At 34.7% G+C, this 24,968-nt stretch overlaps 1 protein-coding gene across 5 annotated transcripts in view; it reads right to left on the bottom strand.

Annotated features, from left to right (window-relative positions):
• Positions 1 to 24,968, bottom strand: part of SEC24B (SEC24 homolog B, COPII coat complex component) — a 92,292-nt gene that overhangs the window by 12,077 nt on the left and 55,247 nt on the right. For 3 of the 5 annotated variants that reach the window (XM_036852681.1, XM_036852684.1, XM_036852686.1), the window contains 14 exons: positions 22,578 to 22,801; positions 15,948 to 16,132; positions 13,206 to 13,308; positions 10,832 to 10,958; positions 10,016 to 10,125; positions 8,813 to 8,925; positions 7,422 to 7,540; positions 7,006 to 7,061; positions 6,553 to 6,759; positions 4,540 to 4,663; positions 3,974 to 4,132; positions 3,088 to 3,261; positions 2,343 to 2,453; positions 607 to 782 (listed from right to left, as the gene is read on the bottom strand). In XM_036852681.1, coding sequence (XP_036708576.1) covers positions 607 to 782; positions 2,343 to 2,453; positions 3,088 to 3,261; positions 3,974 to 4,132; positions 4,540 to 4,663; positions 6,553 to 6,759; positions 7,006 to 7,061; positions 7,422 to 7,540; positions 8,813 to 8,925; positions 10,016 to 10,125; positions 10,832 to 10,958; positions 13,206 to 13,308; positions 15,948 to 16,132; positions 22,578 to 22,801 — 1,988 coding nt within the window. The remainder of the gene's footprint in view (positions 1 to 606; positions 783 to 2,342; positions 2,454 to 3,087; positions 3,262 to 3,973; positions 4,133 to 4,539; positions 4,664 to 6,552; positions 6,760 to 7,005; positions 7,062 to 7,421; positions 7,541 to 8,812; positions 8,926 to 10,015; positions 10,126 to 10,831; positions 10,959 to 13,205; positions 13,309 to 15,947; positions 16,133 to 22,577; positions 22,802 to 24,968) is intronic. The other 2 variants (XM_036852683.1, XM_036852685.1) reach the window with 1 other exon arrangement.

The raw sequence follows: 24,968 nt of genomic DNA, 5'->3' as shown, positions 1-24,968 counted from the left end.
AAACGATACACATTTTTCAGTAAAACATAAATATAGTGGACAAATATTAAAACAAATGTATACCATCAGTCATGGAAAAAGCACAGCCTTCAAACCAGACAGGCCTGGATTCAATTTTCAGCTCTGACATTCAATAGGTAGGTATGTGAGCAAGTTACTTAGCTTCTCAAAGCTATACTGTCATCATAAGAAAAACAGGGAAAATACTACTCACCTCTCTAGGCTGCTGTAAGGATTAAATAAGGTGATGTATATATAACACCTGTTACGGTGCCTAAGACTTGGGAAGATGTTCAATGAACGGTAGATCTTTTCCTTAAAGTCCCTTTCCAGGAGCACACACTAGGAGTGCGCTATACGCACACCATTATTCAAGCTGCTCCCACATGTTAGAGTGAGAGCATATGGTTGTACGAGACTCATCATGTATCTGTATACCTTCATTTTCCACTCGTCTTTTCCTGTTCAAAACTCTTCCAATGCTAAGCTGCATAATTGTCTAATCAAATATTTAAAACCCCTCAGAAAACCCTAGGCTTCATTTTTCACCTATGTATCAAGAATTTCAAAAGACTTTACTAAATCTAACAGTATATAGAGAACTACCTGTTTGAGAAGGGCCAAAACATAGAGAGGAAACAACTTGAGGGAGCTGGGTGCTATCAACCCAGAGTGCTGTAAATTTGAGACAGTTGAGCCGTATGCAGATAATGAATCCACCACAGCGTTCACTAAGGCATCTCTTGCATCTGACAGACTTGATGAAATTGATCGATCCACAGCTATAAAGCAACCAAAATGAAAAAGTATTTAATCATTAGATGCCAATGAATACTATAAGAGATAAAATTTACATGCAATATTTAAGAAACCAACAAAAATTCCATTTTTAGGTTAGAAAAATACATTTCACTTGCTCCCTCAATTTAAAAGCATCTGGGCACTTCCCTAGCAGTCCAGTGGTTAAGACTTCCACTGTAGGGGGTGCGGGTTCAACCTCTGGCTGGGGAGCTAAGATCATGTATGCCGTGTGGTGCAGCCATTAAAAAAAAAAAAATCTGCTCATTAGACAATTTTGGAACTAAATCTGAATAAATCTGACAATCAGAACAAATCTAGATTGTTTTGGACCTTTTTGTTTTAATCTTTTTAAGTCTAAAAACACTTAATTGCTATTGATATTAGAGAAGATGTACCATCCATCTACTTCTGAGAAAGCTCTGGGTATCTTTTCATTACTCAAACAGAAGTCACATGTATAAAGCATCATTCTTTTCTGCATAAACAATGCAAGTTCTGCAGTCTGAATTATCCCTTATGATCCTCTAATATCTTCTCCGTCAAGGCATTCCTTGGTCAACAAAAAAAGAGGGCAAACTAAACACAGGTTCCCTAAATATAGACAATGACGAACCACATATCAGTGTGGAACTTATTTTCCTCCAGGTACATATTTTAGTAAAACAGAGATACAAATGCCCAAATATTAAAAATAAAACAATTATTGAAAAATACTTATAGTATAATTAATTTGAAATATAAGATAAAAAATGATAATTAAAATATTGGGATCCTTAGTAAATATTATTAAACCTTTTCCCAAAATGAGTAATCATGGTTATCTTTCTCCAGGACTACATGGAAAATAACAAGGTTCATTTTACATCTACATTCATCTAAAAGGTAAATTCATTAAAAACAAAACACTGTTATACTAATTCTCCAAAGGAGTTTTTTAAACTTACATATAGTAAAATTTACTTTTCAGAGTGTCATATACGTATGTCAAATGCATAGCCATGTAATCACTGCCACAATCAAGATCCATCATTCTAAAAGTATCCCCTGCGGCTGCCCCTTTGTAGTGAAATCCTCCCCCTGCCACCAACCCTGATAATCACTATCTATTCTTCATGTCTGTAATTCTCACTTTTCCAGAATGTCATATAAATGGAATCATATGTATGTAGTCTTTTGAGTCTAGCTTCTTTCACTTAGCATAATGCCTTTGAGAGTCACGCCCATTCACATATCAACAGTTCATTCCTTTTTATTGTCGAGTTGTACCCCATTATACGGATGTACCATAATTTGTTCACGCATTCACCATTTGAAAAACATTTGAGTTGGTACCAGTTATTAGTGATTATGAATCCCACACATAATTTTTAAACTAAAGAATTAATAAGAAATACAAGAACAGTCCAATTCACACTGTTGCAAATGAAAACGTAAAACATATACTTTTTAAAATAAGGGATTTCTAGGGTAAAAAAATGCCCAGCCTTCAGTTTTTAGGACAGGAAAATACATTTCACCTGTTGCTTCACTTTCTTACTCACCCATGTTTGCCAGGAGGCAGATGGAAGCTTGTACATCAGCTCCTGCATATACATCTGCTAGCGAACTGACCACTGGCAAGCAAAGTGTGTGCACTCTAATTCTCCGCTCACCTAATGAAAGGATGGATCCATGTCATTGCAAAATACATTAGACCAAGAAAGAAAGAAAGCAGACAGGTCAAAATATTATTCAAGCTATTGTTTTGATTGTATTAAATCACCAACCGGATTTTGAAACGCAAAAACAAAGCTTTACAATAAACATGTTTTAAAGAAAATTAAACATTCTCCAAATCTGAACATAGACTATGAACATATATTGTATTTTGTATATAGTCGAACATTAGGTTCTGGTTTTATCTTAATATCACTCAGTCTAAATTATATGCAACATAATAAAATATCAGAAAACTTAGACTATGAAATAACAAATGTAGGCCTGAAGTGCCATGCAGAACTTCTTACGTTATGGGAAAAGAAATAATGCTCAGGATGACACAGATAGATTTAGTATGAGTTATTATAGTGGTATGATCCTGGGAATACAAATCTTCCACAAGTCAAAAAAGATATTCTTTAAAGATTCAAAAATGAATATAAAAGAAAGAATGGAACATATATTTGATTAACTAATACAAATTCCATTACTTCCCACTGGTGTCCATTCTTTCTCCCTATTCTCCCAGCACGTGAAAGGAGGGGAGAATTACTGTTGCAGGTTACATTTCATTTCTGTTAACATTACCCTTGCTTGATGTATATAACAGGGCTGTCTGAAAGCACACTAAGGAAGTATCCGTCAAACTTTCTTCAATTGACAGTTGTACTGCAAATCCAGCGTCAGGATTGATGTTGGCGAGGGATAACAAATCAGTGGAACGGACAAAGAAGTTTCCATGGAAAGTGTGCATGGAAAGACCTACGGAAGAGAAAACTTGTTATAAAAGATGAGGTAACACTAGTATCTTTACCTCAGGCTAAAGCTACTTTTTAAAATAAAAAAATATCTCTGATTTTGAATCAAAAGGATAACTGGGGAGTAGTACTGTATTGTTGGTGGAGGTTCTAAAATATCAATTCAAAAACACCAATGCAGGTTATATAAAAGGAGGCTACACATTTAACTTGTATTGACGATCTTATAATATTTTCCTATAGGTAATTTGAAGTCAGACAAAGACCTAACGTACAAAATTAAACAAATGAAGGTTACTATACAACTTACTTAAGAATTAAAATAAGGGATGAGAATCCCTCCAGCAAACATTCACATAAAAGAGATAATGTAAATTGAAGACCATTTGAATGATTAGGAAGGCAAAGATCATTAATCTGACGATTTTCACTTAAGATCCTCCCTATTCCTCAAATTCTTCTGAAATCACCTCCAATGTGGACTTTCTCTTGGGTTCTTTCTAATAAAGCAAAACATTACCTTTGCCTACTTATTCAAATTGCTTAAAAGATTGGGCAATTATTTAATAACTATATTTAAAACAGGGTACAGCTAACTGGATCAAGCAGAAAATCCTTTATGATTATTATAGGTAGTCAAAGGTCATCAATATATGAATGCTTATTAATTTTGACAAAAGTATGTAATATAAAGTATAATTTATATAATTTCATACCTTTAGTACACCTTATTCTCATAACAGCTTCAAATCCAATTTTTCTTGTGAGATATCGTTTTAGATCTTTTTGTAACTTTTCTGCTTGTGAAGGATTGTGAGTATAGTGGAAAGATGGGTAATAATAGATGCACCCTGCAGAATACTTGGACATGCAAGCTTTAGAGAGAAATATAAAAAGTATTAGCTACAGAAACAATAACATTCTACTTGTCCAATAGCAGTGCACATTCTGTATTATGAAGAAATCTAACTCGTAGTGAAAGAAAACTAAAGTGGCCAAAACGGGGATAATATATATATCTGAGAAACACAAACATTTGTAAAATATACAATAAATTTACTGTTGAGCAGAATGGTAAAGGAATTGTATTTGAAAAAAACAACAACCCATAATAGCATTTTATATGTGTATAGTGCTTTAAAGTTTACGGGTAATTTTCACAGACATTATCTAATTCACATCTTTCTCCCCAAACTATTGAGAACTCTTGGTAAAGAGTTTAGATTTCATTATATGCTAAAAATGTTTATGTAAACAGATAAACACAATGATATCTCCTTACCTAGAGAAGCGAGATCAGAGTACTGTGAACTTAAAAGGAACAGATCCACTGCAGTCTGCTGCCCTGAGCAATCTAAAGCAAGTTTCTTATAAAAATCAGTTGCAGGGCCAAGATGCTGTACAACCTAAGTCAACAGGTCATAAAGTAAGAGCTAGAAACCTTGAATTATGCATATATTTCTGTCTGTTAAAATAAGAAAGAGGATATCCTCTGTCCCCCTATCAAACTAAGGAGTTTTTTAAAATGTCTAGGTAGTTGGCACAAATTTCCTATGAGAATAATAACAATCGCTAACATTTATAAAGCACTTATGGGCTAGTACAGATGTTTTATATAAATTATTTAACCCTCATAATAACATATATCTCATAGAGTTACCAACATTTTACAGATGAGAGAATTGAGGCCAAAAAAATGATTATGTAACTCGACCAATTACATTTGTCATTCAGTGGTAGATGCTGGAATATAATAAACCCAAGAAGTCTGGCTCCAGAGTGAGTGCTGTTACCCATTACTGTACATACACTCTTACATAACAACATGAGAGAATAACAGATTAAGGAAAGTTTTTCTTGTTGGTATGAGGACACTTGAGCTGAGGAGGTGGCACTGGAGAAGAGTTAAGAATGCAAGAGCCAGTCTCCAAGTTCTTAATTACTATGCTACATTGCACAACAAAATGTTTCAATCTTCTTAACTATAGTGTATGACTATTATATCAGAGTTTAAAACGGAAGAGATACTTAAGCTTTTGAGTCCCAGGAAGATAGAGAACATTTCTGGAAGTTAAATGAGAAAAAAAAACCCTAAAACTGTATCAAAGAATCAGTAAACACTTTCCTCTGTTCAAAACACCTCAGTATTTTGTAATGGATTACAATATAGTGCTATTCTTCTTTAGCAAATTGGTAAAGAATAAAAAAGCAACAATACTTAATGGTGGCTAGAAGATGAGTCCTTAAGAGTAGAGGTTGATAAAACCCCCAGTAAGTAGAATACAATAATAATTTATATGCAGTTTATACTCATTGATCCAATAATTTCACTTCTAGGAATTTATCTCACGGAAAAAACGAATACGTGGCTAAAGATTTATAACACTATTAAACGTGTTTAATTCATACTCATAACTAGTTGTAATGGCATTTTCATACATATATAAGTTGAGGTCAGAAAAAACTTATGTACAGAACAAAAATGATTGTCCCATTTCATTTATTATTTGAAATAGAGATTAAAATACCCTGACCAAATCTTCATGTAAAACCCTAGTAATATTCAGCCTCATATTCTTTTTTTTTTAATAGTGAAAATACTGGCAACAACTATTCAACAGCTAGCAGGCAATTAATTAAATCGAGTTTTTCAAATTTACTAAAAAACATTTTTTTAAGGAGAATTTTTAGGGACCTCAGAAAATGCTCACTATGTACTCTTCAATGAAAAAAGTCATTTAAAAAATATAGAATAATGTATGATACCCAGTTATGCTTATTTGTATTTGTATAACTAAATGCTATTGTCTTGACAGTGAGATAACTGATTTATATTTGTTTCCACTTTCCAAGTTTTATACAATGATTTATATTACCTTTATAATAAAAAAGTTTATTAGTATGTGCATGTTAAATTATAATATCTCAGATTTAGTAAGTATTATCACTTGTGAAATAGAAAAGAGCAGTGGAGTCGGAAAATCAAGTCACATCTTTACCATTAAATACTTAATAACTTTTGGCAAGACCATTTAATCTGTTTCCTCATTTGTAAAATAAAAGGGTTAGAGCAGATAATTTCTAAATTTCTATGACTTGTAAACAAAGTAATAAAAAGAACACACTGCAACACAAAAACAAAACAATAATTGAATTTAACTCTCTTACCAGTTTTCTTTTTTTTTTTTTTTACTATCAATGAAGTAGAAAAATAGAATAACAAACAAATAATTACACAGTCTATAGAGGTAGAAGACACGATCTTAAATATGACAGAGAAACTAATATAAAATACCTTTGTGCTTGATCTCTGATTAGGATCTTCTCTGGACTGCAGAAGTCCTGCCCCCAAGGAAGGTAACTGTGTCTGAAATACAGACACACGGCCACCTGTTGGAGACATTAATTTAAAGGCAGCCTGGAGCGCAGGACCCAGGGCACTGTGTGTTTCTCTTGTATCGGTGAACATATTTGGTAATGCATTCAATAAGTCTTTTATAAGCTGGGAAAACAAAGATTAAAAATTGAATTACTGAAAAGGCAAAGCAATATTCCTTAAAACATTCCAGAGTATAGTACGTGCCACTACATTTTGGAGGACTGTAAAGTGAGTAGTCAACAGATATCTACCTACATTGTCTACTGCAACGTTAATATACACCAAGTAAACACATGTTCAGCATTTTAGTAATCAGTGGAAGTAATAAGAGAAATACTTTAATACTTTAAGAAAAAAAATCAATCTCACCTCTTTACTTTCATACAGATTCACAAGTAAGCTATCCGGTGTAGGTAGAAAAACATCTATAGGGAAAACATATATTTTAACCAAATGATAAATCAAGCCAAAAGAATTTTGAATTAAAAAATCTTAGTTTTTCTAAGGCCATACATATAACGGGTACCATAATATTGCTTTATTAAATATATATATACGTTGTATGTATCATATGTGTGTGTGTGCTCACAGGTATAAGTACACACACACGGGGGTAAAAAACTTAGAATCAGGTGTTTTCCAGGAAAACAGTTATTTTAAAACAAATACCAAAGTAGGCCAAATTATCCGTACAGCATTACAACAAGATGTACTGTAAAATAAAGTAGGCTTAATTCCAAAATTGTTTTATTAATAAACAGAGTTTTATTTTATTCACTGCTTACCATCTATATCAGACACAATCAACATCTGAGGCTGTGATAATCCTTCTTGTAAATTGTAGAAATGAATAGTGCTATCAAAGGTCATGAATCCTATTCTTGTTCGTGAATCCCCAGGAAGCCTAAAGAAAGAAATGATAATTTAAAAAACTATTTTTCATTCCCAATTTTATCTTTTTGGCTTTGCATAGTCCATTGAATTCGCAGTCACTCATCTTTGTTGGACTGGCTCCTATTTCTAGGGCTATAATTCTCATATACTTTTCCAGCAAGCTAACTCTTCAGTCTTAAAAACTATTTCTGTGCAGAGGGTCTTCCACTGCCACACAATGCTGAAGTTATGTCTGAATTAAGCACTTGAGACTTAGAAAAGGGCAAATGCTTCAATCAAGGATAAAAATATGAAAACTCCAAGTTACCAACAGAATCTAAAAGCGAATCATTTAATGTCTATGGATGTTTTTAATCTTGAATGTCTCGATGTTATCAGTTTATTCACAGGCCAAGACCAGTGATATGCAATTATGGTGGCTACAGCGAGCACTCAGTAGAGCAAGGACTCTCAAACTCGAATGGGAGATGGGGGAGAAGAACCTTTTGGAATAACCTAGTACTTCTGACAAAATATTCATATATAACCAGCCCTACACCTCTACACATTTCAAGAATCACTGCAATAAGAAACTACTCTTACTAACAATCTTAAGTCATATTTCTTATGAGTGTTGGAGTAGAAAAAGAAATGTATAAACAACTGTGTTTTCCAGAGATTTGGAAGGTTCATTTTTTAAGTTATTTACGGGTCTCCTTCATGACTAATACTGGTAGACACACAGGTAGGCATTAAAGCCGAGTACAAGCACCCGATCCTATACTCTGTTTCCACTTCCACCATAAAGCTCCTTACTAACGTGCCACTTCAGTTTCTGGTTTCCTGGAATATTCAGCACAAAATCAATTCCCTCCTTCCCTTTATTTGGCTCATTCTCTCATTAGCACATTTGAAACTATCTTACGAAAAACTCCTTGCTCAGGCATAAATTACAGCTAGATTTCTCTCATTTCTCTCTTGATACCCTGGCTAAGTTGAATTTTCTGAGTCCCAGTGTTCAGATCTGCTAAGTCAGAGGGATAGTTAGATGAGATCTAAATTCCTTACCAAGTATTAAAACTTTTATGGTTTTAAGAATCAGATATCAAGTCATAAATCATAATAATCTAAGTAGCAGGATCTTTATTCTAAAGTAGACAGGATGTACTCTTTTAGTGATTAAACCAATGAAATCAAACAATAAAAACCAACCCCATAAATTGCTAATAAACACTTCATACACGCACACACACACACACACACACACACACACACACACACAATGAGTAACAAAAATTCTTACTTGTCTAGATTTTCTAACAGTGACTGGCACAAAATTGTCAAATATCCAGCTTCCACTGCATTATGAGACACATCTAAAACAAACAAGTAAACTGCTGGTTGAGGTGGACGAAGCTGAAAGAAACAGAAATAATGTAACGTATTTAGTAGGTATAATTTATTCTTTTTATATCACAACTACTACTGGATATTTACTGAGTGTATTCGGAAAAAAAAAAAAAGAAGATATGCCAATCAAGAATCATATAGGTCATATGCTAAAAATTAAAGATTACTTCTTACTTCATCACTTCAATTAGACTGATTCCTAAGGAGCCAGAACAGAGTTGGGAATATAACAAGTTGTGAAGAAGAAGTTGAGAGTAAAAGTGACAATGAGTTAAAATGGAAAATATAGTTAATATGGAAACAGACAAGAAAATAGTAGTTCAGTGGGCAGATGCGAAATTGGACACAAAGGATCATAAAAAAAATCACAAAAATAAAGAAGGAAATGGGCCAAGCACCAGGAACTTCATACACATTAGTTGTCCCTATTCACCTTTTCCCACTAGCAACGTTTTACATTTGTGCAGACAACAAAGATTAGAAGTGAGTACACAGAAGAAATGCAAGTTATTATACAGATATTTTAAATGAGTAGAAATAATAAAGAAATGAGCAGAACTTAGGCCAAGAATTTGTTTTTGTAAGCGGAAAAGAAGAATGAGATCTGAAGAATCAGTATAATTAAAAAACAGGTAGAATTTTATGATGAAGTGGAAAGAGAAAAGTCAGATTCAAGTTAGTATCCATTTATCTTGATATTTGTACTGGGTGAACCAGTAAGACGGTGATATCTTTAAGAGCCTGAAAACGGCAGTTTTTGGCAAAAACACGAGTTTTTCTGTTTAAGGAAAATGGTAAAAAGAATATTTATATTCATTCCATGCAAGTAATCAAATCAAAATGACAACAAATTGTAGATGCTAGTGCTCATCATGAAACATTACCAATGTTTCTTAGTGATATAACTGCATTCTTCTAGGAGATCAAGTAATCTTTACAAAGGGCTTTCTATTTATTAAGTATAAACTTTCAGCACTATTTCAAAAAATTCATACTATGGACAATTTCAAAATTTAGACAAGAATTCACTTAACAGCAAATTACAAATGACCAATACAATTGCATCCCACGACTAATTTTAACACTGAATAGTTACCATATAATCTGAAGAAGCAATGAACTCCACTGTTGAATTCTGAACTTCTGGCCGTTTATGAGGCTCTCCATAAGATCGGGTAAGGGGATTATACATAAATTCTTCAGGAACTAGATAAGATTAGGAATCCAGTACAAATTTAGTAACACATATACACGCCTAGAAATAAACTCCTCTATCATCAATATTTATGAGGTTTACAACAACAGTTCTGTGAAGATCTAATGATAAACACTAATGCCTTAAGCCCTTTTTAAAAAAATGAAGCAGAAGGATAAAAAAACTTATTTACTGAAATCAGATGAGAAAAACAGGATACAAGTAATCTTGCTTCTTAGGCTTGTGTCCTATTTCTTATATCACATGACATGGAAAAGAAATCAGACAGAAACACAGATTCAAAAGCAATTATACTAAGAGGACCTAAGAATGACTAAAGGGGACAATAGATACACATGCACACATGTGTTCACACATACTGGCAGAGATCCACACTGAGTTGAATGAACCAAATGTACAAACAGAAGACAACCTTAACTGGTCAGGGTCAAGCATAATTAGTCTGAATGATCTCATCTGCACGACTTTCACTGCTGGTTTTACGAATTCTTTTTACTTTCCCCTCCCTGTCACTCTCCTCATTATCAATTATTCCCTTGGCCAGCCAAAACGAAGTGTCCCTAGCCTGTATTCTCTCCATTAAAAGTGGCATGGAAGTTTTTAAAGCAATGAGGAGAGAGAGATCAGATAACAGCAAAAATGTCAAAATGTTTAAAATAATATAAAACACACTTATTTTAAGAATCTGAAACTCACCATCATTAACTCTATAGCACAAATTGCATTTCCATCTACGTTGATCAATGAAGGATACAAAAGGGTTGATATATGTTCGACAAGATCGGCACCTCACAATGGTATTGGATGTTATCACTGGTAATTGCTAGGAAATAAAATAAAGCTGTTGTAGCAGAAAAAGCACTCCAGAGGAAAATGGACCACACACTGCTCTGCTCCATACACAGAACAGAAACCACACTTGTGTTTTGAAATTGAAGCATTTTAATAAAATCCAGTGGTGCACTGAGCAACACGAGCAGCTATCAAGGTTTCTCCCTCTTCTGTCGCAAACTATGAAATAACACTAAAATAAAGTCACACCAAATGTAATGAAAGTTACTGGCAGACGAGAAAAGCCTGGTTGGCCAAGAAAATAGAATAACCTCAGCTGTCAGCTAAACTCAAGAAACAAGAGTGAGAAAGAAACATGCACCATATAAAAATGGCTTTGTCTTTGCTGCTTGCCTGCACCTGGTAACAGACTCTCAAGACCCTGCTTGTTAGACAGCCACACAGTCCTGTTGGGGACTGTGGCCACGAGGAACCAAACACAGTGTGCCTCAAACACTATACATCTCTTTATGCTTACTTTGGGAAAGGAACTTTATATTCAATATAAGAAATTTAGAAAATATGACACATATTATTCTATCTCCCTGAATTAACCCCTGATAACATTTTAGTATATTTCCTTCTGACTTTTTTCCTCCCTATCCATACATAAACATTTATTTTTGTACTTAATTTTTTTCACAAAAATAATTTTTATTACATAACTACATATCATTTGTGAAAAAATCAGGAAATATGTTTAACTGAAAGAGAAAATAAAAAATTATCCAGAATTCTACATTCCAGAGGAAGTCACTGCTGCCAATTTAGTGTATATATTTCCAGAATGTATCACATATGGAATATGTATTTAGACAAAAATTTTCGGGGACTTCCCCGGTGGCGCAGTGGTTAAGAATCTGCCTGCTAATGCAGAGGACATGGGTTCGAGCCCTGGTCCGGGAAGATCCCACATGCCACGGAGCAACTAAGCCCCTGCGCCACAACTACTGAGCCTGTGCTCTAAAGCCCATGTGCCTAGAGACCATGCTCCGTAACAAGAGAAGCCACTGCAATGAGAAGAATGAGAAGCTCGCGCACTGCAACGAAAAGTAGCCCCCGGTTGCCGCAACTAGAGAAAGCCTGCGAGTAGCAACAAAGACCCAATGCAGCCAAAAAAACAAAAAAAATTCACCTATGTATATGGGAAATTAACTATCTTGGTTTCGAGATAAAGGTTGCAATTTTATTACAGGTGATCCATTGTATTTACTGAATGAATAAATTCAAGGTACTTATTGCATATTATAATTATTTTATTTTCTATTCACTTTGCTCCTTTCGATACATCCTAGTAGGAAAGAAAGCTCCACGAGGAATCAATGTCCTCTGTATCCTCAGCACCCAGCATGATAGGTAGTCAATAAATATTTTTTGGTTGAATGAGAGCAAAAGAAACTCAGTAGCAATGAACGTAGAAAACCACAGTCATAAAAATGTGTGAGGGAGAAATGCAACTTAAAGTATAAATAGAATGTATCTGGATAAACGTTATTTCTGAAGTTTAGAAATTTTAATTTAAATTCAACATATCTGCATGAAATACCAGAAGTATGTGTAAAAATTCAGCAAGCTAGGTGTTAAGTCAAACAGACTGTGGAAACTTTAAAAAGTAATGTTTTAATTCAATAGACTTGAGGCATTTAGACTTTATTATTACAAAGGTTATTTGATTAATACAGTTGGGAACAATCATACGGTTTTCCTCCCTAAATGCATATCATTGCTGGTGTTTCCTTTATGTTAAAAAAAGAACTCCTAAAGTTTATCTATCCTCTACGGCCTTTCCAACTTCTAAAACTACTAACCATTCAAAATCCAGCTCAGATCTCATTACTTGTAGTAAAGTCTGCTACTGTACCCAGAGGAAATCCCTTCCAATACTATATTCACCACCTAAGTACTTCATAGAATTTGATTAGTTACATGTATTAGTTTTCCTGCACTGTAATTATTTGCACTGTAATTATTTGGGATATCTTTGTCCCCTGTTAGATAAGAATTTCTTAGGGGCAACATCAATGACTTAATTATCTTTGTATTTACCAGTGCTTAGTTTAGGGCCTGTCACAAAGCAGGTGACAGAAAATGTTTGCTGTATTGAAATTGACAGAAATGATTAATTCTAACTTCAAATGAAAGAACATGAAAAAAATTCTAAGAAAATATACAATCTGAATACCTCGCACATAAGTACACAGGTCAGTACCCACTAATATTTTAAAATATGTTACTTTACCGTTAAGTCTCTGAAGGGATGTAACAACAATCCTAAAGGAAGCTTCGCTTTATTCAGTAAAGCCTGTGTCTGTGGAATATTTGTCAAAGTACACCGAAATGAACTGCAAAGATATAAACAACGCAGACTACGTTAGCTATCAGAGATAAAAGACAATATTGATGTAGATAGTTGTAGATAACTAAACATTTAAGGGCATACATGAAAATCATTTGGTTATATTACATAACTATAATTAGGAGGGTCCTGATTACTTTAAACGGGCATATATGTAATTTATATGTCAAAAGGCCTAAATTAAGGACTCAACATTTTCATGGTGAGAAAGTACAACACATTCAGGAACAAACAGTAACTCCATCACGACTATCAGGGCCTGAACAGGAGGGAGCAGAAAACATGAGTGAAAAGGTTCAGCTTTCATGATGCTGTTCCTGCTTTGCTGTCTTTCTTCATCTGCTGAACTCCTAATCTTTCTATGAGTCTCATCAAAGCTATAGCTTCTTGTGAAACCATCCTCACCCTTGATCGCAAGTCAGAAAGAAAGACTTCTTCCTCTGTGCTCTGAGATCTGTTTATGCTTCTGTGTTATCAATTAGTCTGATCTGCTTTAGTTGGTTGTGTACTTTCTTTATCTTCGTCATTTGAGATTAGAGATCATTTTGTCCTTGTGTCACCCTAGCACTATTCCTCTCATAGAGTAAGTAACTTAAGGTCAGTAGACACAGAATCAATAAAGGAGCAACCAAAGAGATAAGAAGCATAGGAACTGGAAACCGTGACAGGAATTTTAAGGAGTGCTTGACAGTATGTAGAGATACCCAGTTACGGGTTGACTCCACACTGGTGACGTTCCTTGAACACGCCAAGTTGGTTCCGGCTTCAGGACTTCTGCATTTGCTGTTCATGCAGCTTGGTACACTCTTTTTCCAGAGTCACATCTTGCTCTCTCATTTCATTCAGATCTCTATTCAAATGTTAATAACTCCTTGGGAAAACCCATCCCAACTCTTCAATTAAAAATAGTCACCCTCTACCCTTACTACTCCCTACTTCAGTTATTCTCTGAAATTACATTTACATTATACACCCATTGGTTTGACTGTTCACAGTGTATCTTCCCTAATAGGATATTGGTTGTATGAGACTGAGAACTTTGTTTACTGCTTCATTCCCAGCACCTAGAAACAGTGCCTGGCACTTTATTTAGAAGGCATTCAGTAAATATTGAATGATTTATCTTAATATGTAGGCACAATTATTATTCCTGTTTTACAGTTGACAATACTGAGGTTTGAGAAGCTGAGTAACTGGCAGTTTCACAGCTACTTATCAGTGGAACCATGGTATGAACCTAGGTCTGTCAAACTCTAAAGCCTATACTCTAAAGCCTATTACTCTGCTTTGTTGTTTTGATAAGAGATATTTTCACAGAAAACACATAACTGAGTAGAAACACAGACACCATTCCCTACCTATGTGATCTCTTACACGTATACATAGACTATATTTACCTACTTGGGGGATGCCTAACCATTCATAGTACAAGGCCATAATCCACATACTTATCGACCTGATGGCAAGTTACATTCAGAAGGATAGGCAGCTACTTTCAATCTAGAACCAATGATTGTACGTTTTTATAGAAATGATCTTGGCACTGCCTTCGGCACTGATGGGGGGTGGGGGGCTGGTGGTAGGGTGTGGTAGAAGAGGTGGAACCCTTGAAGCACCTCCATTTTCTGTTTCCTGTATTGGAAATCTATATAAGACTTTGGTTGAAAAAAAGAGGAACTTAGTTTTTTTAAAAGCTAGAAAACTACTGCCTTTAAAAAAAGAATATATATATATATATATATATATATATGGCCTCTAAAGAACACTAATCCTAATGCAAGGAAGAAATGTTGTCTGTGATGTTGTTGTGAATCCGAGTTGTTTGTGAATGTTGTCTGTGAATCACAGTTTACTTTTTGAGGAGAGATTCCACAAGCAGGAGGGTGTCTGGGAGCAGAGGAATATCCTATTCTTAGGAGACAGAAGTAAGGAAAGCAGGTAATAACAGAGAACTTTTGGTTTTGGGGGCACCATGAGGTGAGTAACAGAGCTCACCCACCCAGACGATACACCAGGGGGTTGTGGCCACCAGATGGAGGCTGCCAGCTGAACTTCTCCATAAGGTGAGGAAATATTCAATAAAGAAAATCCAAATCTAAATTCAGGCTGGATAAATATCCCTGGGGGCAATGGTCTTCTCATTCTACACTGAGTGGGAAAAGAAAAGTCAGAGAAAAATTATTTATCTAAACCTGTTCTTGGGATTACACAAATGAAGTTTGTATCCTTTTCAAGTAGAGACTGAAGTGCATAAAATTTTAAAGATTTCACCTTATTTAAAAGACATCAGAAGTTACTACTGGTGAAAAGTGAGGAAAAAGAAATTTAAGAAAAAAAAATATAGTTAGATTTGGGTTCCTAAAACCCTTCACTAAAATAGAAAAAAATTTTCCTAGCATTAGATGATAGGGAATGAGATTGGATGGCGACAGAGATGGGGACAGGATCCAATGACCTAAATTGAATTTTACATCTAGAATTTCTATATAAACTAGTTTACAAGAGTTCACATTAACAAAACTTCCAATCAAGGAATTAATACCTTAGTACTTTTACTATTTTTGAAAGTCATACAATGTTTTTGACAAGGTTTTACTTACTAAAGATTATAAATTAAATACTTACTCTGGGCTACAGTTTAATTTTTTGAGGTCTAAATTCAAGTTAGGTACAGGAGCCCAAACAGGAGTCATGGGTAAAATATTTCTCTCCTGAGTAAGGTTTACAGGTCTCAAACTTTCTGGTTGTGAAGAACTCTGAAGATTCAATCCTCCCAGACTGGAGGACAGCTGGTTCATACCAGGATACTGCTGAAAAGGCAATTCAAAGCAAAACAAAAGAACAATGTTAACAAACATGAATAAATTTTTTTATCCTATATATAGGATGTTAACATACAGAAAAGCAAGAAGATAAAAAAAAATTTTAATCTGGCTTTGTAACAGTAGAATAACTTAATAGGACAGCTCAGTTTAAAGCACTCTTGAAAAAACTCACAGCAAAAATGCTGAATAAATTTAAACCTTATTTGCATGATTAAACTCCACAACAAAATTTAAATAATGCTTTTTTCAACATCAAGAATTTGGTTTCTCTGAATATCTTTCATACTGGAAAAGCAGGGTAAATGCTTGTTTTTAAAGTTTTTTCAATTTTCAGAATGAGTTGATGCCATAGAAAAGACAATGATGTTCAATGAGTTCTGCTTTGCTTATTTTTTGCTTCCCTTTATATTTTTAGTATTATTCTGAATTCATGCCTTTTATTAACTCAAAGTGACTTAACGAATTAGTTACTATTCACTTTGATGGCCAAACTACCCAATCTTTGGCCAGTGAGATCCCATTAAAGCTGACCCCAGTGTCCTTTTGATATGAACCCACTGTCTTTGTTAGCTTCCTTGCTTTCTGGCATGACATTTTGTACCATTCTTCCTTCAGACTTCAAATTAATCATTTATCCAAAAAAGATTCTTGGTTCCTTTTAAGTAGGGATGGTATCTAGAGACCATAATCTGGATAATAAGGGTGTTCACTGATGGTGCGCTGTTATTACTTCCAGAGTTCTACAATACGTAGAGATAGAAAACATAATACATTTTTAAATAGAAGAAAAAGAATAATCAGTTCACATTGACATTTCCAATTCAAATTTAAGATGATGGTGTTTTAATTTAACTTTTTTGATTTTATGCCTGCATCTCTCTTCTCTTCTGCTGAAAATCTTGATTCCTAATGGTAACAGCCTTACTTATTTGTTTTATCCTACAATATACTAAAATAGTTCCAAAATGACAACACTAATATTATTACAAATGTAAAGTTATTAAATTAAAGATTTCTTTGTAGTTCTTATTGTCCTTGGATTATTTCCCATTGAGAACATACAAAATACTGAGTTTTAAGATTACTTAGAACAATACTTTTTTCTGTATCAGAATGTATCCAACTTGATAAACTAGTCTGCTTGTTTTTGTTTGATTTTAATTTTAAGGATTGCTTTTCATCTTTTTTTCCACTTAATAATCTTTTTTGAGTAAACAAAATTTACCTAATTCTAATGTCAAAACTTTACAATAATTCAGAGATATCTTGTTTCACTCTTGATCCCTCCCTCTAAATAACTATTTTTATTAGTTTTTGGTTTAATCTTCCATTGTCTGTATTTACAAATATAAACTAAGATATACACTGCTCTAAATATGACCCCTTTTTTCACCTAAAAAAAAAAAAGTCCTGGCAATAACTCTATATCTGTATATAGAGATTTTCCACATTCTTTTTTGTAGTTATCGAGCACTCCATTATGTGAATGAACTGTAGAATTCCAGCTAATCAGTGCAAAATGATAAAGTCAGGAAAATCACTATTTTACAACCCATATGGAAATAAATGATACAGGTAATGGTCATCTGGAATAGATGATAAACAGATATCAATAGATGATAAAGCCACTGGGTGAAAGCTTAATGAGGAACCTCACAATGAAAAGATCAGGTTGTCACCATATGAACCCACTAATCAATCCTAACACCACTAAAAGTGAGACAACCAAGTATTATTATGATGTACACAGAACCAAAATATATTGTATTTTGGCTTAGGGAAATAAATAAATGAAGTAATATACCTGAATATAATTGAGCCATTAGATCTAATTTCTAATACATAGAAAATGGAACAGAGGAATGAGTTAAATGATACCACAAGAAGCAATCAGCCAAATTCAGAATGTGGAACATTCTACAGGACAAGAGACCCAGGTTTTTCAAAAGATCAAAGGCACAAAAAATGGGGGTGGTGCTTTGTTTTAAAATTAAAAAGAGAATTAAGAGACATAAGCAAATACAATTAGTAAGTCTTGCTCAGCTCCTGATCTGAACAAACCAACTACAGAAGAGCAGTACTAAAACAGTCGGGCAAATCTGAATATGGACTGAATTTTAAACAACATTTAGAAATTATTGCTAATTTTGTTGGATACGATAGTGGTATTGTGGTTTGCAAGAAATTATCTTTTCCATCTCCCTGCCTCCCCTTGCCCAGGATTAGCTTTAAAACCCTCAGTAAGAAAAGGTATGGGTGTGTGTGTGTGTGTGTGTGTGTGTGTGTGTGTGTGTTTGTGTGTGTGTAGGGGATAGGTCAAACAAGTATAACAAACTGTTGACAGTAACTGAAGCTGATGATCCTAAGGAAAAAAAACCAAAACTGGATAATACAAGAGACTCTTTCAGTTTTCAGTAGAGCTGTAAAGGAGGAGACAAAAATGATTACATGAATCAGTAACAGTGTATAACAGAAAACCTCAAACAGACCCAAGTTTAAGATAAGAATTTAGAATTTAAGAATTTAAATTTAAGAATTTAGGATACAAAATAAGGGTGGAATATTTAATCAATGAGGAAAGATAGATTATTTAATAAATATCAGTGACATTAGAGCTAACTATTGAATATATATGGGGGGGGAGAAATGAGATTTATTATTTACATTATGTACCAAAACAAAACCTTAAAAGACACAAAAAAGTGAAATCACCGAAGTAAAAAAATATATATAGAGGGAATTTTTCCCTAATCTTAAGGTTGAAAAGACTTTTAAAAGATACAAAGGTAAAAACAAAAGAAATTATAATATGACTATATAAAATTAAACATTTCTCCAATTAAGAAAAAAACCATTAAAATTAAAAACAAGTGTCAAGCTGGGGGAAAAAACTGCAATATATTATCAGACAAAAATGTTACAAACTAGAAGGACCTGAATAGAATAATGGTGAAAGAATATGAACAGGGATTTCAGTAAAGAAATGCAAATTAATAATTATGAAAATAATTTAATATTTTTGCTTATAAAAAATACTTGGCATACTTAGTAATACTGAAAAGTAGGCAAAGACACTTTTGCTAGGAATATAAATTGGTACATTATTTCTCCCTACCTGACCACCAAATACTGATCAACTACTGTCTACTATACATCTCCACTTGGATGTCTATTAGGTATTCTAACTTAATATGGCCAATTCGATTCCTATTCCCAGAACTATTCCTCTGTCTTCACCATCTAAGTAAGTACACTACCCTCTATCCAGGTGCCCTGCCAAAAACCTAAGGGTTATCCTTGATGCTTCCTTTCTCTCACCCACCACATCCAATCCATCAATAAGTCAAAAGATATCCCCTATCCATCCACTTTTCACTACTTCTGCCAACACCACCTTAGAAGAAAGCACAATCATCTATTTCTGGAATGATGGCAAAGCTTCCATTTGTCTCCCTGTTTCCACTTTTATCTTTTCAAATACTCCCAGCCCTAATCTGTTCTTCACATAGTAGCCAAATGAGTCTCTAAATACGTAAATCAGATTTCATTCCATTACATAAAATCTCCTGTTTTCCCTTTGCACTTGATGTAAAATCCAAGCTTCTGACTATGGTTCTTCCCTAGCTCTCTGATCTCACTCCTGTTATTCTTCCCATTGCTAACTGAGTTCCAGCCACACTGGGACTTTGGTCCTAGAACATGTTAAAGTTGCTCCTGCCTTACGTTTCTGTATATATGTTTCCTCAGCCTGAAATCCTCTACCCCCAGATTTTTCCATGTCTGGCTTTTCCTGTCATTCAAATATTAACTCAAACATAACTTCTACAATGAGGGCCTTCCTGACTGTTTACTCTTTATACCCAACCCCTGAAATTTCTTCCACTCCTCTTGATTCATAGCACTTGTAACTATTTGAAATTAGCTTGTTTTTGTTTTTATTTTTTAAAGTCTTTACTGAATTTGTTACAATATTGCTTCTGTTTTATGTTTTGGTTTTTTGGCCACTAGGCATGGGGATCCTAGCTCCCTGACCAGGGACTGAACCCGCACCCCCTGCACTAGAAGGCAAAGTCTTAACCACTGGACCGCCAGGGAAGTCCCCGAAACTAGTTTGTTAATTTATTGCTTTACTTATTTACTGTCCCATTGGCCCTGCCTTCCCACCAAGTTTCTTGAGAGAGGGAACTCTGTTGTGTTCACTTAGCTTCCTCTTGTAACCTCAGTGCCTAGAGTAGGGCTGCCACACGGTAGAAACTCAGTTAAGTTTCCACTGAATGAATAAGTAGAGAGAAATTCTAAAGACTGGTAAAATTAGGTGCTATGATTCACTAATTTCACCTGAAGAGATTTCATATAAGGAAATAATGAGACGAATGCACAAGGTTTGTGCACACGTGTATATTTTGATTTTGACACTCAAGTTATGCCCAATAGTGGCAGACTGGGTTATTATAAAACGTTATGCAGCTATCAGATGAAGGATATGTAATAATATAGAAAGGTTTCCTCTTATGCTGTTCAAGGATTTTAAAAAAATGCAAAACAATGCCCATATTTATCAACTTATTTGTTTGTATAAATAAGTCATTTAGATGACCAGCTTCTTTACTGGCTTTCTCCTGCAAATGCATACAGCAAGAAACCCAGAAGGACAGACCCCAACTGTTACTTTTTATATCTTGATGGTGGGAGTATTGATTGATATTTATTTTCTTCTTTTTTGCTTATCTGCATTTTCCTACAGTTGATCATGCACATTTTTTTTTGGTTAAAAAAAAAGCCATACAGTATCTGTATCTGGTTTTTTACATATTCACTAAAATATTTTTCTATTTTTTATTTTCATTTTTAAAAAAATTAATTAATTAATTTATTTATTTATTTATTTTTGGCTGTGTTGGGTCTTCGTTTCTGTGCAAGGGCTTTCACTAGTTGCGGCAAGCGGGGGCCACTCTTCATCGCGGTGCGCGGGCCTCTCATTATCGCGGCCTCTCTTGTTGCGGAGCACAGGCTCCAGACGCGCAGGCTCAGTAGTTGTGGCTCACGGGCCTAGTCGCTCCGCGGCATGTGGGATCTTCCCAGACCAGGGCTCGAACCCATGTGCCCTGCATTAGCAGGCAGACTCTCAACCACTGAGCCACCAGGGAAGCCCTTATTTTCATTTTTAAACATCAACTTTTTACCTGTTTTTGTACCCTGAAAAACTAATTTTAAGTTTTTTTCTTCCTCAAAGGGCAGCCATTGGGGTTTCCCACTACTTAATAAAGGTCATCATAAATAAATGAACACAAAGAAAGCCCTTAGATTTCAGAACCCTCCCACTGGGGTTATACTAAATGCAACATTTAAAGGCATTTCAATTTTACTATAGAAAGCTGCTAAAAGCTAAATTAAAATATTCTAACTAGGACTTCAAAAATAAATGGCTGCTTTTAAAATTAGCTTGTTAATGTTAATATTAGATTAAAATCTATAACCTTTTTTTTTAGTACACAGGTAAGAATTCAAAAGCACATCCTAGCTATGTGCCTAAATCATTATTGCTCCGTTACGCTGAAATAGTGGTGTTCCATCTGGACCAATAAAGTCATAAAGAAAATCTAACAAAATGGAAGGCAGGAAAATCTGTACTAACCAACCATATTTCTCCAGTGCCACTCCCAGTTTCCTTCTTTCTTCTGTGCTTTAATTCTAAGATTAAATTCCAGGAACAAATGGTTTTCTTATTTCCCCTCTAATTTTCATCAGTTCACCACCAGATGAAATTTCTGTAAGGTTAGTCTACTACGAGCAGTTTTTTATTGTAAGTAGAATGCTTTTGCCATTTAAATCGTTTCCTTATATTTTATTTTTTCCCCAATAAATATAAATGTAAAATACTTATTGTCCTATTATTAAACTGATATGGTATTTAACAGGTAACTCCGAGAAAGGTCATGTCAAAAGAGGTCATAGCAGTAATTATGAACAAATGTATTAATGAGCATGTATGTGTATGGAGGCTTTTACGAATTTCAGTTATATGTCACGGAGAGTTCTTCAAGTTAAGAACTGAGACCAAAATCCCAAACCACGCTTATACCATGTCATTTTTTGAGGAGAAAGCCAGCTTAGTAATACAGAATTTAAAATAACATTTACTTTAACTTCCCAATCATAAAATTAATACCCGTACATTGCAGAGCCCCTGAAAAATAAAAGTACAATGCAGAATAGAAAAATCACAGTAATACCTTTTATCTTCTTCTATGTATGCACGCGTGCGCACACACACACACACACACACAAACTGGAATCAAATTCTAAGTATGTCTGATCTAGACTTATCTGTATTTATACCTATGATCCATTTGAATCACCAGGGATTTGTCAGAATTGATAATAGTTTCACAATTTTTATATGATTTTTTTTTTATGACTAAATACATACTTGAGCATACTGCTGGAATCCAGAATACATTGGGCTACTGGGCGGTACTCCAGAATTAAGTGGTGCTGTAGCATTCTGATATCCAGGCTGAAGAGTTGGATAACCATACCCAAACGGCTTAGCCATTTTTGAAGGCTGAGGAGCAGCTGGGGCTGGGGCTGGAGCAGGGTCAGGCTCAGGAGCGGGATCAGGAGCAGGACTGCTTGCTGATGAGGAAAGCATGTCTAACAAAGGGAAAATCATGGTGTTAACAACTGACAATCAGGACTCCACAAATACTCTTGGGTGAGCCATAGCCTCTGGCGTCTCCCGTTTTATTAAAACGTTTTTATTATGAGCATTTTTGAACATACACAAAAGTAGAGAGAATAGAATAATAAACCCCATATATCCATTACTCAGCTTTAATAATCATCAGTATTTTGCTAATCTTGTTTCACATGTTCCTACCCCATCTTTTTTTTTTTTTACACATGTATTTACAAGAAAACCCCATTTTGTATCATTTCATTGACAAATACTTCAATTGGTATTTCTAACAGATAAGACCTTTATATTTATGCATATTAAATATATATAATACCACATAGCATATAATATATATATTTATGTATATTAAAAATACAGTTATTTTTCCTTTTATTCTCTCAGCAGAAATGGCGCTAAGAAGCAGAAGACAAAGCAAAGCAATAAAAAGAGCGTCGGGCTTCCCTGGTGGCGCAGTGGTTAAGAATCCGCCTGCAGATGCAGGGGACACGGGTTCGAGCCCTGGTCCTGGAAGATCCCACATGCTACAGAGCAACTAAGCTCGTTCGCCACAACTACTGAGCCTGTGCTCTACAGCCCGCGAGCCACAGCTACTGAGCCTGCATGCCACAACTACTGAAGCTGCGTGCCTAGAGCCCGTGCTCCGCAACAAGAAAAGCCACCGCAATGAGAAGCCCGCGCACCGCAACAAAGAGTAGCCCCCACTCGCTGCAACTAGAGAAAGCCCACGCCCAGCAACAAAGACCCAACGCAGCCAAAACTAAATAAATAAAATAAATTTTAAAAAAACAAAAAGAGTGTCAACTACTCTTTGCTCTAACTTGCCTTTTTATCTGACCCTGACATTTATTTTAAAAAAAAGTCCATGGAAGGAGTGGCATATTACCACAATCCCCTAGAAGTCTGCTTTATTTGCAGAGGCAAAAATGAAAGTATGAAAGACAGTCTAGAATAGTGTCCAGCTCCTAAAACAATGTCTGGTATGTAGTAGAGGCCAAATAAAATTTAATGAATGAATGTTCTTCTTTTATTTAAATTTAAAACAGAAACTAAAACTTGATTAAAACTGGGGGAAAAAAACTGTAGAAAATTTAACCACCATATACAAGAATAACAACAACAAAAAGTCAAATCTAAAATACATGTGTATTTTAAACTCTCATGTCACTGTATTTCACTGTATATTTTCATATAAAAATTATATTCTTCACCAGCAATCAGACTCTGCAAAAAAAAATATGTTCTTAAAAGCATCTGACTTAACAAATTTATTTTTTCAAAGTTTATTGAGGAATCATCTTTCTACTGACTCTCTTCGCTCTCATTTTGAAGAGACCTTCCTAGACATTCTGCTGTCTATTGTCTTGTGCTAATTAGGCAAGCACTGGCTTACTGGCTTTCTGGTAACTTCCCAGACTTCTTAAAAGGACTAGAGCGTCAATGCAGTGTCATATACTTAGATTTCCTGCTTGTCTCTCCTCACTGTGATGGGACTGTAAGTAGAAAGGTCTCTTAACATGACAACAGTCATCAGCTTAAGAAATGAAGAACTGGAGCCCTAAACATGAGGGTCTAAAACTTTTTCCCCCTTTTTTAGGAAAAGGACAGTATTTCATACATTTCTATAGTCCCTGAGATCTACCTAGTACCTGACACACAGACTTAATTCAGTTAATCTTACTGTGATAGATTTTCATGGCTTTCCTTAATTTCGGTGCAGTATACATAGTTAGAAAATTTACCTAAGGTTATTCACTTACTGTCAAAGCACAGTTCATAACAAGATTAAGATTTGTTGATTAAATGAATACAGATAAACACAGCAAGGTCTAACTCCAAGGCCATCATCTTTTAACTACACCACATTAGATGTTTTATTTCAGGTTAATTTGAAGCTCATGAAATACGATAGTTGAATAAATAGTATTCATCTTTTAGTGAATGAAGTAACTCTTCTAGAATATTTTGACAATGGTAATTGCTTTTGGAATGGTCCACAACTTTTTACACACACATACACACACACTCTCTCTCTCTCTCTCTCTCTCTCTCTCTCACAGATCCCTAGGGAAAGAACCCTTAACCACAAAAGGCTGAGTAGCTTATTTAAGTATTCTTGAAATG

The sequence above is a fragment of the Balaenoptera musculus genome, chromosome 5, assembly GCF_009873245.2.
Source record: "Balaenoptera musculus isolate JJ_BM4_2016_0621 chromosome 5, mBalMus1.pri.v3, whole genome shotgun sequence".
Classification (NCBI taxonomy): Eukaryota; Metazoa; Chordata; class Mammalia; order Artiodactyla; family Balaenopteridae; genus Balaenoptera; species Balaenoptera musculus.
Note: the sequence above shows the minus strand (reverse complement) of the source record. Positions and strands in the feature narration are given on the sequence as shown.